We start from the raw sequence: 12,794 nt of genomic DNA, 5'->3' as shown, positions 1-12,794 counted from the left end.
ATCAGGAATGATTTGTCTAATCACTTATATCCATGAATTTTAAGCCCATACCTATATTTAAAACAGAGGTATATTTAAAATAGAGGTGTATATAAATATTATGGTAAATACTTTTCTGATTAATCTTTCAGCCAGCTTTAAGAGCTTCAAAGTTGACTGAAGTGAAGGCATCACACTTAGTTCAGTATTAGTAAAGGCACAGTAATTATAGGCTAAACAACAGAGTATTTAAAAATGTTAGAACTAGACTGACTAATGCTAAGCTGTACAGTCGTGATCATGCTTATAGATAAATTGAGTGGTATAATAATAAAATTACACACTGGTGTACTAATAAAATGTCCCACAGTTTCTGGCTGGCACTACAGATATACAGCTGGAGCCCTCAACACAGGAAGGACAAGGACCTGATGGAGCAGGTCCAGAGAAGGGCCAGAGAAATGATCAGGGGGCTGGAACACCTCTGCTACAAGGACAGGCTGAAGGAGCTGGGCTTGTTCAGCCTGGGGAAGGCTGCAGGGAGACCTAATAGCAACCTTATAGTATCTAAAGAGAACCTACAGGAAGGCTGGAGAGGGATGTTTGCAGGGGGCTGGAGTGATAGGATGAGGGGCAATGGCTTTAGGGTGGATGTCAGGAACAAGTTCTGTGCCATGAGGGTCTCAGGTTGCCCAGGGAGGTGGTTGAAGCCTCATCCCTGGAGATATTCAAGGTGAGTCTTGAGGAGACTCTGAGCAACCTGATCTGGGTGAGGGTGGCCCTGGACTTAATGACCTTTAGAGGTCCCTTCCAACCCAAGTTACTCTGTGATTCTACTTTTGATTAATTAATTTCATTGCATAACCAATTACAGAATTGTAGGGTGAAAGAAGACACGAGCTGGCAGTAACAACTGCTTGGTTGGAAGGAGAAATGCCAAAGGTCTGTGCAACATAAAAATACCTCCAAAAGAGCCCTTATAATTGTCAAAAATGACTGTTTTTAACTCTGGAATGACATTACCTTAAATTGCAGCATGTTGTTGAGATGATAAATCACCTCCAGACGCAGTGTGCCAATGGGTGTGGTGTAATTGTCAGTAGCTCTGACCTTGCTTCTGTCTAAGATGAGGTTGGCTGCCAAACCTGAGGAGGTGTATTCTACACTCTCCACTGAGTAAGGATTGACAGAGCTGTAATAGCAGGGTGGAATTTCAAAGTCTGATGTGACAGGCTGCAAACAGAAAGGAGTTCCAGGTTAGTGAGCTGCCCTGGCCTCTTGGACCTTTTGTTAGTTATTAGCATGGATCCCAGAGCTCCCATTTTCATCTGGTGTCTGCCAACTGGAGAATTTAGGGAAGGACTTAATGCAGAACAAGAATGGAGCAATACAGAACCCACTGATCCCTGCAGTAAATTGGGTATAAGCAAACAAGGCAGTCCAGGCTATACAAATAATTCAGACAGGACACTGAAGCCTTGTACAATGGAGGGGGAATTAATTTCTCTCTATCCGAGGTCTTCTGCTCAATCCCACCTTGGCATGTTGAAATTCCTCAAGTTTCCTCCCTTTTAATCCCACTGGTCTCTGGCTCACACAAGAGGATGAACCCAAAACCCAGTGCATATTCAGGTAACATCAGAGAAGACCTTTATTGAAATGTATTGAATTTATTGAATTACAGAGCTCAAGCCTATTCTATTTTTTCATAGCTGTATTTTTCCATCTTTCACAAAACAACATTCTTCCTCTATTTCTGCTGTGCTTTAGAAAAACTTTGCCAGCTACCTTAATTTTTGTGAGGTAAATAAAGTCTGCTAGTGCAGGCCAACTGTTGTCTATGGCCCTATTTTATTTAAATCTGATATATTTCCCAGGCTACTTTTCCCACTGTAACAACTATAAAGAGAAAGCCATGATTCTGAAAACATTTCTGTCACATTAGCTTAGAGAAATAATTTTTGCTTACTTCCCAGACACAGCCAAGCTCTTCACATTTTTCTTTTGTTGCATTGGGACTGGGGTAACAATCAAACCTTCCATTGACACTTGCTTGTTGTGTCCATCTTATTGTGTAGGAATTTCCCAGTTCAAGTGCAAGTCCTTTTATGTGGGCAACCTATAAATATTAAACAAGAAAACAGTTATTTTAAAAATAAATTTCCTTCTGTCAGCAGAGGTGCTGATTCTCAGGGAAAATACCTGTTGGGATGTGACAACTCACAAAAAACCCAGTCCTGTAACATTTGACATAGTCAGATACAAATCCAAGTGAATAAAATGTGAAAAATAAAGAATCTAAAAAACCCATGAATCAATCTTAAAGCTTCCTTGGAAGAAAATAGGAATAAAGAGAAGGGCACAGGTCCTTCACGTTTTAAAATATGAATACAAGAGGTGAGAAAAATATAAAATAGGATAATTTTGAGTCAGTATCAGAGGTAACAAGCAGTTCAAGTGCTTGTAATGATTAAAACCAGTGTAAAATACAAGTTCAAAGGAAAGTCAGCACTGTGCTTAGTGTGGGAAAGCACTTTTCATGAAATCTTCCCACTATCAGCAGCACATTTGCTTGCTTTGCACAAAAATACACTGAGGTGCTGCTTTCCTGAATTCATCCTGTGAAAACCTGGATGAAGTGATAAAGGAAGTTTAAACAGTGGGCTCAGATTTGTTTAAAAAAAAAAAAAAAAAAAAGTGCAAAAATATTCATCTAAACCATAAATATTTTGAATCCTCCTTCATTGCCCAACAAAATCACAAAGCTATTCCTCCAGTTAGTAATTTAAATTTTGCAACATGAAGAACTGCATGGCCAGGGGTGCTGAGAGCAAAACTTAGATGCAATTTCTCTGCGTCTGAGCTGAATGCAATTGTCCTTTTGCCCTGCAACAAAATCCAAGGTGTATTTTTTTGAAATGCCATTGAGTGCTGACTTCAGCAGGACAGAAAATAAAGGTGGTGCAATTCCAAAAATGTTTACTTCCCATTTTCCTGGGGGTTTTCTTTTGGTTTTTACCTTTCGTGCAGCATCATAGCTGATAGTGACTGGCTGATTTTCCTCAACGTTGTTCTGAGACACAGTAACTCTCTGTATTTCCTGGAGTGCTCCCAAAATCTTGATTTCTTCAAATTTCAGTTTGTTTGGATCCGTATAATTGCTGTTTACAGCATTCATTTGTAGAACATTCTGAAAAAATAACAGTGACCACATTCTTATAAAAATATCTGCCAAAAATCCTCTGGATTTAACACTTAAAAAAAAAAAAACAGATCATAATGCTGTAGCATAAAGTAAACCAATACCTTTTTTATAACATATTAATTATTGCCCTGGTTGTTGTCACAATTATGCTTTTCTAATTATATGTATAATAATTATATGTATAATTTTTCTAATTATATGTATAATACCCTTCATACTTATGTTTCCTTTTATTTATTTTTTTTCTTACTTTGGAAATAAGACAAGACTGACAAGTGTCTGCCACAGCCTAATAAGTAAAGGTTATATATTTATTTTTTCTGATAAGAAAAAAACAGTTTCTGTTCAGTTCCATTCATTATTATTAGATAAAGAGTCCAAAGAGCAGAACTATAGCAAGTGTACAACTTTCCTACTACTCCCAGTGGGAATGTATATGTTAATTTTTAATTCAGTCTCATTCCAGCCAACTGATGATTTGGCTAAGAGAGCTTCAATCTCAAACAGTAACTGAGGTTTCTTATCAACAAATGATGACAAGAAATAATGTGTGAGCTTCCTCCTTCTATTGCTTTGCTCCCACTCCCATGTTTCTGTTCACTTTCTCTCAGTTTTTGCTCTGTTTCACCATGGAAAGGGAAAGAATAATTTTAGCAGAAGTTATTGTTGTACAAATGGTTTGTTATCAGAGTGATTATGAGAGGTGGGATCAATATTGAATTAAAACACTACCTGGACTTTACTGCCATAAATTAACCCTGCCAAGGAAGTTTCCATTTAAAAAAATTAAAACCATCAAAACTTAGTCATGAAGTAGGTTCCATGGGTTTTTTTTTTTTTATTTTCTAATTTCCAGTCTTTCTAGAATCACTACATCCACCTCCTTTCTGACTCTGCTTTAACACCCAGTGAGACTTTGTCTTGCTCAATGAATATTGCTACTTGAGCTTGCTGGGTTAAAAAAAATAAACTAAACAGGAATTATTTAGATGTTTCTATTAACTGGGAGAAGAAAAGACAAACAGATTTTCATCCCAGTCAAATTACAGTAATTTGGACATTCCTCTGCTTTGGCTGGGCCATACATTTTGCTTCTCAGGAAATTGGAGAATAAGGAGGGAGAAAATAATGTCCTTTAAAGAAACTATTGCTGCAAATCAAAGATGAAAATGAAATACTTACATTGGAAACTGTGAACTCATAGTAGATGTAGTTTTTATTCTGAACAGTACCTAAAAGGCAAAGGAAGAAGTTACACTTGCAGTGCAGAAAGCAGCAGCACTAAAACCAGGAGTGTGCCACAGCTGGAGACCAATAAATTGCTAATTTTTATCATTACTGCATTCAGAGGCTACACTAAACAACTCAAACATTTACAAATGTTTCCCTGAGGAACTGAAATGTCTCTTTTCCTTTTTTCTCAGGCCAGTCTCCCAGGACTTCAACTTTTTCCCAAAAAAAAGCTTTTCTAAAATGTATTAATTTTTTATATTGCTGTCGTTCCATTTTAGCTGCTCTCAAGTGAAGATGTATGGCTCACTGTTAATCCTTTAAAATACCCTAAATAAACACTTTTTCTGTGAAAATGAGAGCAATACTAATAATCTATGCCCCAGAGAGGAAATAACAGACCACTGGGAAAAAGAAATCCATAAATTGAGACAATCTGGCTTTTTTTTTCCACGTGTCAAAAGAAAAACACTGATATTGCAAGCAAATTGTAAGAACTTTCCCTGAAAACCCTGCAACCTCTAAGTTTTGGGCAGGAAATAGCATAATAAGGTGTTTTATTGGTTTGCTTCTCAGCAGAAATAAATAAGTACAATAAGAGCTCAGTTACTTTAGGCCTTGCCAGGGGAGCTCATAGAGCTGTCACCCACAGAGCAGCCACCCAAAGGCCTTCAGTATTTCTGGCAGCAATAATCCACCAAATCACAGCTTTCTTCCTTAAAAGCATCCCTAATTTCCACATTTTAGAAGAAGTGGGAGTTTTTCTGGGAGTGTATACTCAAGGTAACAAAACAGAGAGTTATAGAGTGGAATGCATAATGTAGAGGAGAAGGTAGCAGTTAGGAAAAGGGGGGATGAAGTTTTAAACCCCCAAGAGTTCAGGGGAGCTGAGTCAAAGCTCTGGGCCCTGCACAAATGAAAAAAAAAGAGATTGTGACTTGGGATAAAGTTGTTCCAGAAACTGGAACATTGAAATACCTAGAAGAAGGTGAGTAGTTTGTAAGAAGATAAGAATGAGCCACCTGGGGGTGGACAATGGTGAAGTTAATTCACACTGGAAAAGCTGTCATCTGATCATCTAAAGATTTCTCCTGAAATCATGCATCCATTGTTAGACACCATGTGTATAAAATACCTCCAGGAATCACTGTCTGCAGGGACACTACCTAATTTTCAGGATTTTTCATTTTTATTTCACTGGTAATATTATTTTGACAGCATTTTTCCTGTTGCATATTTCCCTAGTTCTAACCTGCATTTTATTCCTGTGTAGCTGAAAAAGTTGTTGACACTTTTGCCACTGACAGCAGCAGTGGAATTAGAGAAAATGGTGACTACATAAAACAAAGTCCTGGGCTCTGAGGGTTAAAGCTTGCTGCAAATTAAATGCTAAAAATCTATGAAGTACAAGTCCTTACATCATTTTAATACAAGTGTGAATAGTTTGTAAAAGTTCTTCAAAAATTAATTTCAGGATAACCCTTTGAATGGCTCGCTGACTTTTCTGAAAACTTTATAGTAAAGGACAAGGGCTGCAAAAGCAGCCTAAAGGATTTAAATTCACCAAATCCTGATAGTCTAATGGAAACAGGATGCCTAACTAAATCCTTAGAAATCCCACAGAAAATCCCACAGGTCAAGATACTTCATTTTTCAAGATTTCCTTCATCTCAAGGTTAACATGAAGAATCTATCTATGGAGATATAATAGAAAGGTTCATGGAAAGCTCTGCTCTGCCTAGCCATGAATGTCTTCCAAACCCATTAACTTCACTGAAAGCCAAAACCTCAAATTAGAGGTTTAACCTTAAATTAGAAGTCCATGTTTTTTTCTTTCACACTTTTGTTGGATTAAATTGATCTTAGAAAAAAGGTATTTGTGTTGTAAGCTGGCAGGAAAAACCTGGTGAGGTAAGGAGCCTGGATGCCAGCTCACCACAAGAGATGAAGTTGACAGCTCTTGGCATAATCATAGTGGCTGTCCCAGGGAGAAACAAGTTCTCCAGCAGCTTTGCTAAAGGTGAGGTTGGCAAGATGACAAATACAGCCTGTACACCCTGACTCCTCTGTTTATTCACCACTAAGCTGGGGAAAGCAGATGGCCTCAAAAACATTGGCTCCAGTGCTGTCGATTTCAGTTAACAAAATTCCTCCAGTTTTCACAAGTGATTTGAATAATTTCAGAGAATAACAGCACTCATTTTTCATCTTCTTCAATTCTTATTCTCCAACACTAATTATGTGTGTTCTTGCACCCGTTGAAACTAATTTGGATGTACACCAAAATCTAGATCAACCTTGACAGCCTGGTTTTACAGTCAGCACACCAGTGCACCAAACCTTAACAGATGTGAGGCTATAGTGAAATCTGAGCAAGAAAAAAACAAAAAAAAGTTCCAGTTTTCCTCTTAAAAGTGGTGAAAAAGAAGCCACCAAGTAGCAGCAGGATGTTACAACCCTGTCTTATTCTTCCTCCATGAATTTATCAGGAAAATTGAAATGTGTAGATGTGAGTGCTTTGCCAATCATACTTCTGTCACCAGTGCTAACTGCTCACCTGTGGATTCTCCATCATCCCAGAACAAGTTCCCAGAAGCAGCACTGTTGTCATCCAGGGCAATTATCAGTCCCATGGGATTCTTGCGGCTGTGGAAAGAGAGATTTTCTGTCTTAAATCCATGTCCAGGGTCTAAACAGTCTTCGTGCATCCTTCGTGTTGATAATGTGACACTCAGCAGGGTTGCAGTTTAGAATTGTCTTAGCTCAGTCCTTGGTTGCCTTTCATTGTCATGGAAATGAGGTAAAACACATGGGAAGTTTACAGAATGCTATGCAAACAAACCTGTAATTAATCACTGAGCTGGTAATGGAAACAGTTGTGGAGGTGAGGTGTGGCTCATAGTTATTTTAAGGTGAAAATGCCAAATGCATTGGGCTGCTACTGACTTGTGGCTTGAAGGTCCTCAGCTCATTCTTGAAAAAAAAAAAACCAAAAACCAAAACACCCCATAAAAACATTTAATTTGGAACCATACCTTGCAACTGTTGTGGTAGCTGGTTGTTGAATAGGGTAAATGTAGCCTCCTCTCAAATGCAGTCCCAGTTTGTCTGCTGGCAGGCTCAAATTGGTCCACTCTTTTCTCTCTGTGATTTGTGCCCCCTGATTGGGCAGGGATGTAAAAAAAGAATAGGAACATTGCATTAGTCACTGCTGTGAATGTTTTCTTCAGACCAAAGTTTCACCATAATGCTTCCTTTTAGGAAAGGCTTAAGGTCTGTAAATATCTGTGTGCCAATGGGCACATAAAGATAAAAAAACCATGTATCAATATGAGCAAATGCCACAAGTCAACACCTCTGACTCTTTGGTTTTGGCTCAGTCCATAAAGAACAAGTCTCTGACATGAATATGGGAATCTGATGTGAACAATATCCTTTTTTAGCCATCAAAAGGTCCATCACAGCAGCAGAAAACTTACTTCCAGAAATAAGACTAGCAAACAATAATTGCAAATCTTGTGTACTATGCTTAGAACTTTTCAGAATTATTTCATTTTATCTCAAACATGGTATTCACTAAAGCTTCCACCCCACCTGCCTTCCCATTGCCTGTGCCTTTTTTTGAGGCCCTCCCTTTGGCAGCCTTAATCCCAAACTCAGCATTTCCCTCCTGGGAACTTTCCTTGGGGTCCCTGACACCAAAGCAGGGCTGACAATCTTGTTTTTTCACATTTAGAAAACCTCCCCAGAGTGTGCTCTGCTTTTAACTCACCGTTTCATACTCATACCAGGGTGCATCAGGGATGTATGCTCGAATTATATTCACACCCTGAAAGGTGAACAAAATAAAAACTTTAATATTTGAAGGCAACTTAATTGCATAAATTCAATTTTCTGATAAAAGCTAAAATTTATATTAAGAAAATAATTGATAGTTTGCCCCTCTTTGCTGCTTTCTTTAATGGTTTGATGATGATGTCCAGAAAGGAAAATAGGAATCCAAGTAAAATTTCTGCAGAGCTGCTGGGAGGGAGACAACTGAATCACTGCTCTACAATGCAGCACCTCATTGTATGCAACCCATAGTCACAATGCTTCAAATCTATTTGTTTTCTTGTTGCATCACAGGCAAGCTGAAATGCAGCAAGAGAAGCTGACTTTGAAGGGAATTCAGGGATGATACAAAGCTGAGGTGAATTAGAATAGCAGAAAAGATGACTTTGACTCCACAGAGTGGAAAAATAAGAGTGGGATTTAATAGCACAAAGTGGAAGATTTTCCATTTTGACAGTGGTAAAATATGCTGTGGCCTCTCTCACTGGAAGCAATAAATGAAGGGAGGGGGGAAATAAAAAAAAAAAAAGAAGCAAAACCTAAAAGTTTGTAAGGAATCCATCTCAGGATGCAGCAAAACCCAAGGAGATAGAGCTATGTTCATGCTAATAAACAGGGCTCTCAGCAATCTCTTTGCCAATACACTTTACAGGTCTGGGCAAAACAGAAGAGTTCAAGTTAATACAGGAGCAGGGCAAATTTCCTGGGATCCTCAAGGAAATAGCAGAGCCTATTTTTGCAGTCCAGTTTGTTCAGCATGAAAAAAACAAGAGGTGGAGTGTGATTTCAGCCCAAAATTCATCTATAGTGCAGAAGCTCTAACCTTTAAGCTGAACACCAGAATTGCCACACAGCTGAACAATAAAGGCTCAGAACTGGAAGGTGGTTTCTGAGCAGAGCAATAAAGGAACTTGGGGATTTCAGGCTGCAATTCCCTGCCAAAGGAAAGAGCTGGAACTGATGACTCAATGTGTTTTTCTGCCCCACGAAATGGTTATCAGACAGATCCCAAAACACCTCAACCTACCGGTTCGAGGACAGGGGAAATGAGCAGCCCAGGACCCCACAGGAATTGTCTATCAACACCCCATGTCTGGTCATCAGAGTAGAACCTGTAAAAGTGGGAAGAATACAGCATTAATTTGGGGGTTATCAATTATACCATCAAAGCAATCCTAATATTTCAGGATCCTGTGTGTCTAGAATCAATCTGAGGATGTAAAGTCTTAGTAGTTCAGCATTTTCCAGGCAAGAAAACACATATTCTAATATATATATATGTTTATATGATGGCCAAGAATCTCATAGTAACTTGTAAGACTGACTGACAGCATTATATACATATTTTCAGAAATTACAGATGGCTTCTGATTACTCCAAAATTATTTAAAAGTATCTCATGAATTGAGAAGTTGTCCATAAATGTTTCAATGTGCGTTTCACTGAATACACAATTTTTCTGGCAGTCCCTAACAACGTTTAAGGTCTCTGATTTTTTTTTTCTTCCTCATAAAACTCTCACAAAGGCTGATGAATCAACTTACTCGTGCAAAAGTGGCCGTACAACTGTGCCTCCTTCAGTGTGAGCTTTGTAGAAGAGGGTGTACAGGTAGGGCAGCAAAGTGTAGCGAATGTTCAGGTAGTGCTTGGAGGTTCTCACCAAGACTGAATCAGCTCCAAAGGCAGCTGGATCCTGAGGCTGAAACAAATTCATCCTCATTACTGAATTATCATCGTGCTGTAAACCCTCTGCCCAACATAAAAAAAGTGGCTGCTGTTTTAGAGGGGTAGAAATTCAGTGGTGAACATCTGTGTGGTGTTTGCTTTCTGCTCTACTCTGGGTTCCCTGTGCTTTGCTCTGCACATCCCTCCTGGTCCAGCTGCAAGGAGGAGACACCAGGATTATCCTGAGTTTCAGGTGTGCAGTCAGGTGCCCAGGAGCCACCCTGATGGGTCACAAGTGCTAAAGGGTGATGAAGCTGTTGCTAAATAAGTGTAGTCCTAAGTACATTCAAGAAGCCAAACCTTTCAGATTTAAGTTTTCACAAAGACAGCTCAAGGTTCTGCCATTTTCAAACTGGCCAGCTAAATAATTGGCATTGATAGCACTGCTGATCAGTGATGCTGTCCCAGGGCAGTAGTGTAACACAAAGCATTTTGTAACAAAAGCAAAACTTACTCTGAATCCTTCAGAATTGTGATTCCTGGAAAAGGGGTAGAATGCTCCTACTTGCATCCAGCGTCTGCAAAGTTCTTCCGTGGTGTCGTCAAAGAAACCACAAATATCTGCTCCAATCTTTAAATAAAACAAAAATGGGTTGGATGTACAGCAGGCTGCACCTCAAATCTCTGCACAAAACTTGTAGTTGTCACAGGTGCAATAATTCAACTTTCATTGCTAACAAGAGTGGCCAAGCTGTTCAACACATTTGTACCTTTTTTCTTTCAAATTCAGCTATGTTGTCCAAAAAAAAAAGAAAAAAAACAACTTTTTACCAGCTAACACTGCCCATCAGTTTATTTCTTCCAAACTTTTACCTTCCTGCTTGGTGCTAATATGCATACACTAAGGAAAAAAAAAAATCTCAAATGTTGTAGAGATTTAAATAATGGAAAAGAATTTGGGAATTTCCCTTCTAAAGGGTTGTCTCCATTTCCTTTGAAATGGAAAACACCAAAGTGTATCCCATCCATCCCAAGTGTTTGAAGGTGACTGGAAGCCACAGGGAATAGCTTGGATAATATGTATCCCAATGGTACCCACAAAGGTTACCTCAGTAACCAAAACAAGTGGCCTAAACCAAAAACTAGCAATTGGGGAAAAAAAAAAAAAAAAAAAAAAAAGCTAAAACCAGATTTCTAGAGGGGATTAATGTGGATCTGAAGATGAAAGATGGTTATTTAGATAGTGGTTGGTTAGATAACCTGTTACCACAGAATTAGTCACTTGTTTAACCACAGTTTGAAAAGATGTCACAAACTTCTGTCATACATAAGGAATTCCAAAGAGGTTGAACTCCAGCATTCCAGGTATTGCCCATTTTATGTGATCCCATGTTGCTGCATTATCTCCCAGCCAGTGTCCTGTGTATTTTCCAGAGCCAGCAAAAGTAGACCTTGAAATGAGGTAGCTTCTTTTTCCAGGGAACACTCTTTCAATGGCTCTGAAAAGGAAATGAGGCTGTAATTATGCAAAGAAAAAAAAAGGCAACTTGGACATCAATAGTTTTATAAAAGGCACAATTATAGTAATTCATAATATCTCATCCAAGGGATGTGAACTCCTTTACAGTTCACCAGGTGTCTTTTAGCAAAGTTCAAGACATTATTTTAAAATAATTTTTCTAGGTAGCTTTGACAGCCAGTGTGTGGCTTTTGCTACAAACTTGGGTAATTAGATTTTGCCTTGGTTGCATTGGCTTAAATATGATACAGCCTTTTCCAGGAACTGGGTTCTTTAGAAGTTTAAACCTCTTGCTGTTTTGGCAAATTCAGGCCAGATACTGTTCTGTAACCTTTTTGTAAAGATTTTAAGACTCATTACTTACTGTCTTGTTGCTATGGCCATGGAATATCCATAAAGATTGTGGACATCATACTGTTTCCCCCACTTCTGCACTGAATCCATACACATTGTCTTGGCAAACAGGGCCTTGTCAAGGATACCTTCAAAAAAAAAAATAAAACCATCATTTTTGAAGTACATTTATACTGGGAATATTTCCATTCTTTCCCTTAATGCACATTCCATAAACCCTTTCTTTTCTTTTTAATCTTTGCACTCTCAGGCTACTACAAAACAAAATGCTACTGTTAGCTGTTGGCTTGATTCATCTTTGCTCTGTGACCTTTCCTGCTCTTGAGCTTTGCACCCAGGCAAGGAAAAACTGGGAACTGTGCTCTAAATTTTTGAATCTTTACCTGACAGCTCATTGGCAACCAACCCTTACTTAAACCTACTACTTAATACAAACCAGGAGCTCAATTTTAGGTCTGCATCAATCTCAAAAACTACTGATAGTGAAAGAAGATCATTATATCACCAGAGATAATTAAGGCAATTATAATATTCAGGGATAATTTGATAAAAAACCCCAAACCCAATTATATAAACCCCACCTTTGATGAGGGCCAAAGTATTTTCTGTCCATAGCAATGCTCAGCCCCCATCCATAAGAACTACATTAAGCCTATTTTGCATCCTTGTAGCCAATTGCTCAGTAATGCATAAACATTTTGTTATTTTGCTTTCTGGTTACAGTAGATTAACTTACTGGGAGTGTAAGGAGGGTAGTTCCATTCATTCTGTGGACAACCATTTTTTGAGCCTTGAACAAAGTTGGATACTTCATTCATATCCTGAAAAGATGCAGAATGTAATAAAATTCCATTGAGTTCATTTTCCTGACAAAGCCTTTTGTTCTATTCTCCACCCTTAAAGGAATATTTATTCAGAACCAGTACCATACAAGTAGGCAATGATATAACTCAGATAATGAGCTGGTCCATGGTTCCTGTGTTAATACAGGTCTCAGTGGTGGACTGA

At 38.5% G+C, this 12,794-nt stretch overlaps 1 protein-coding gene across 2 annotated transcripts in view; it reads right to left on the bottom strand.

The window, feature by feature from the left end:
- The window catches only part of SI (sucrase-isomaltase), a 55,166-nt gene that overhangs the window by 16,631 nt on the left and 25,741 nt on the right, over window positions 1-12,794 (bottom strand). For both annotated transcript variants that reach the window (XM_071752750.1, XM_071752749.1), the window contains 13 exons: window positions 12,523-12,607; window positions 11,797-11,914; window positions 11,241-11,412; window positions 10,428-10,544; window positions 9,793-9,947; window positions 9,276-9,360; window positions 8,187-8,243; window positions 7,450-7,574; window positions 6,972-7,060; window positions 4,367-4,416; window positions 2,999-3,169; window positions 1,949-2,098; window positions 1,003-1,212 (listed from right to left, as the gene is read on the bottom strand). In XM_071752750.1, the coding sequence (XP_071608851.1) occupies window positions 1,003-1,212; window positions 1,949-2,098; window positions 2,999-3,169; window positions 4,367-4,416; window positions 6,972-7,060; window positions 7,450-7,574; window positions 8,187-8,243; window positions 9,276-9,360; window positions 9,793-9,947; window positions 10,428-10,544; window positions 11,241-11,412; window positions 11,797-11,914; window positions 12,523-12,607 (1,584 nt within the window). The remainder of the gene's footprint in view (window positions 1-1,002; window positions 1,213-1,948; window positions 2,099-2,998; window positions 3,170-4,366; window positions 4,417-6,971; window positions 7,061-7,449; window positions 7,575-8,186; window positions 8,244-9,275; window positions 9,361-9,792; window positions 9,948-10,427; window positions 10,545-11,240; window positions 11,413-11,796; window positions 11,915-12,522; window positions 12,608-12,794) is intronic.

Source organism: Heliangelus exortis, chromosome 9 (genome assembly GCF_036169615.1).
Source record: "Heliangelus exortis chromosome 9, bHelExo1.hap1, whole genome shotgun sequence".
In the NCBI taxonomy this organism is placed as follows: Eukaryota; Metazoa; Chordata; class Aves; order Apodiformes; family Trochilidae; genus Heliangelus; species Heliangelus exortis.
The sequence above is the reverse complement of the archived record's forward strand: the minus strand, read 5'-3'. Positions and strand labels throughout refer to the sequence as shown.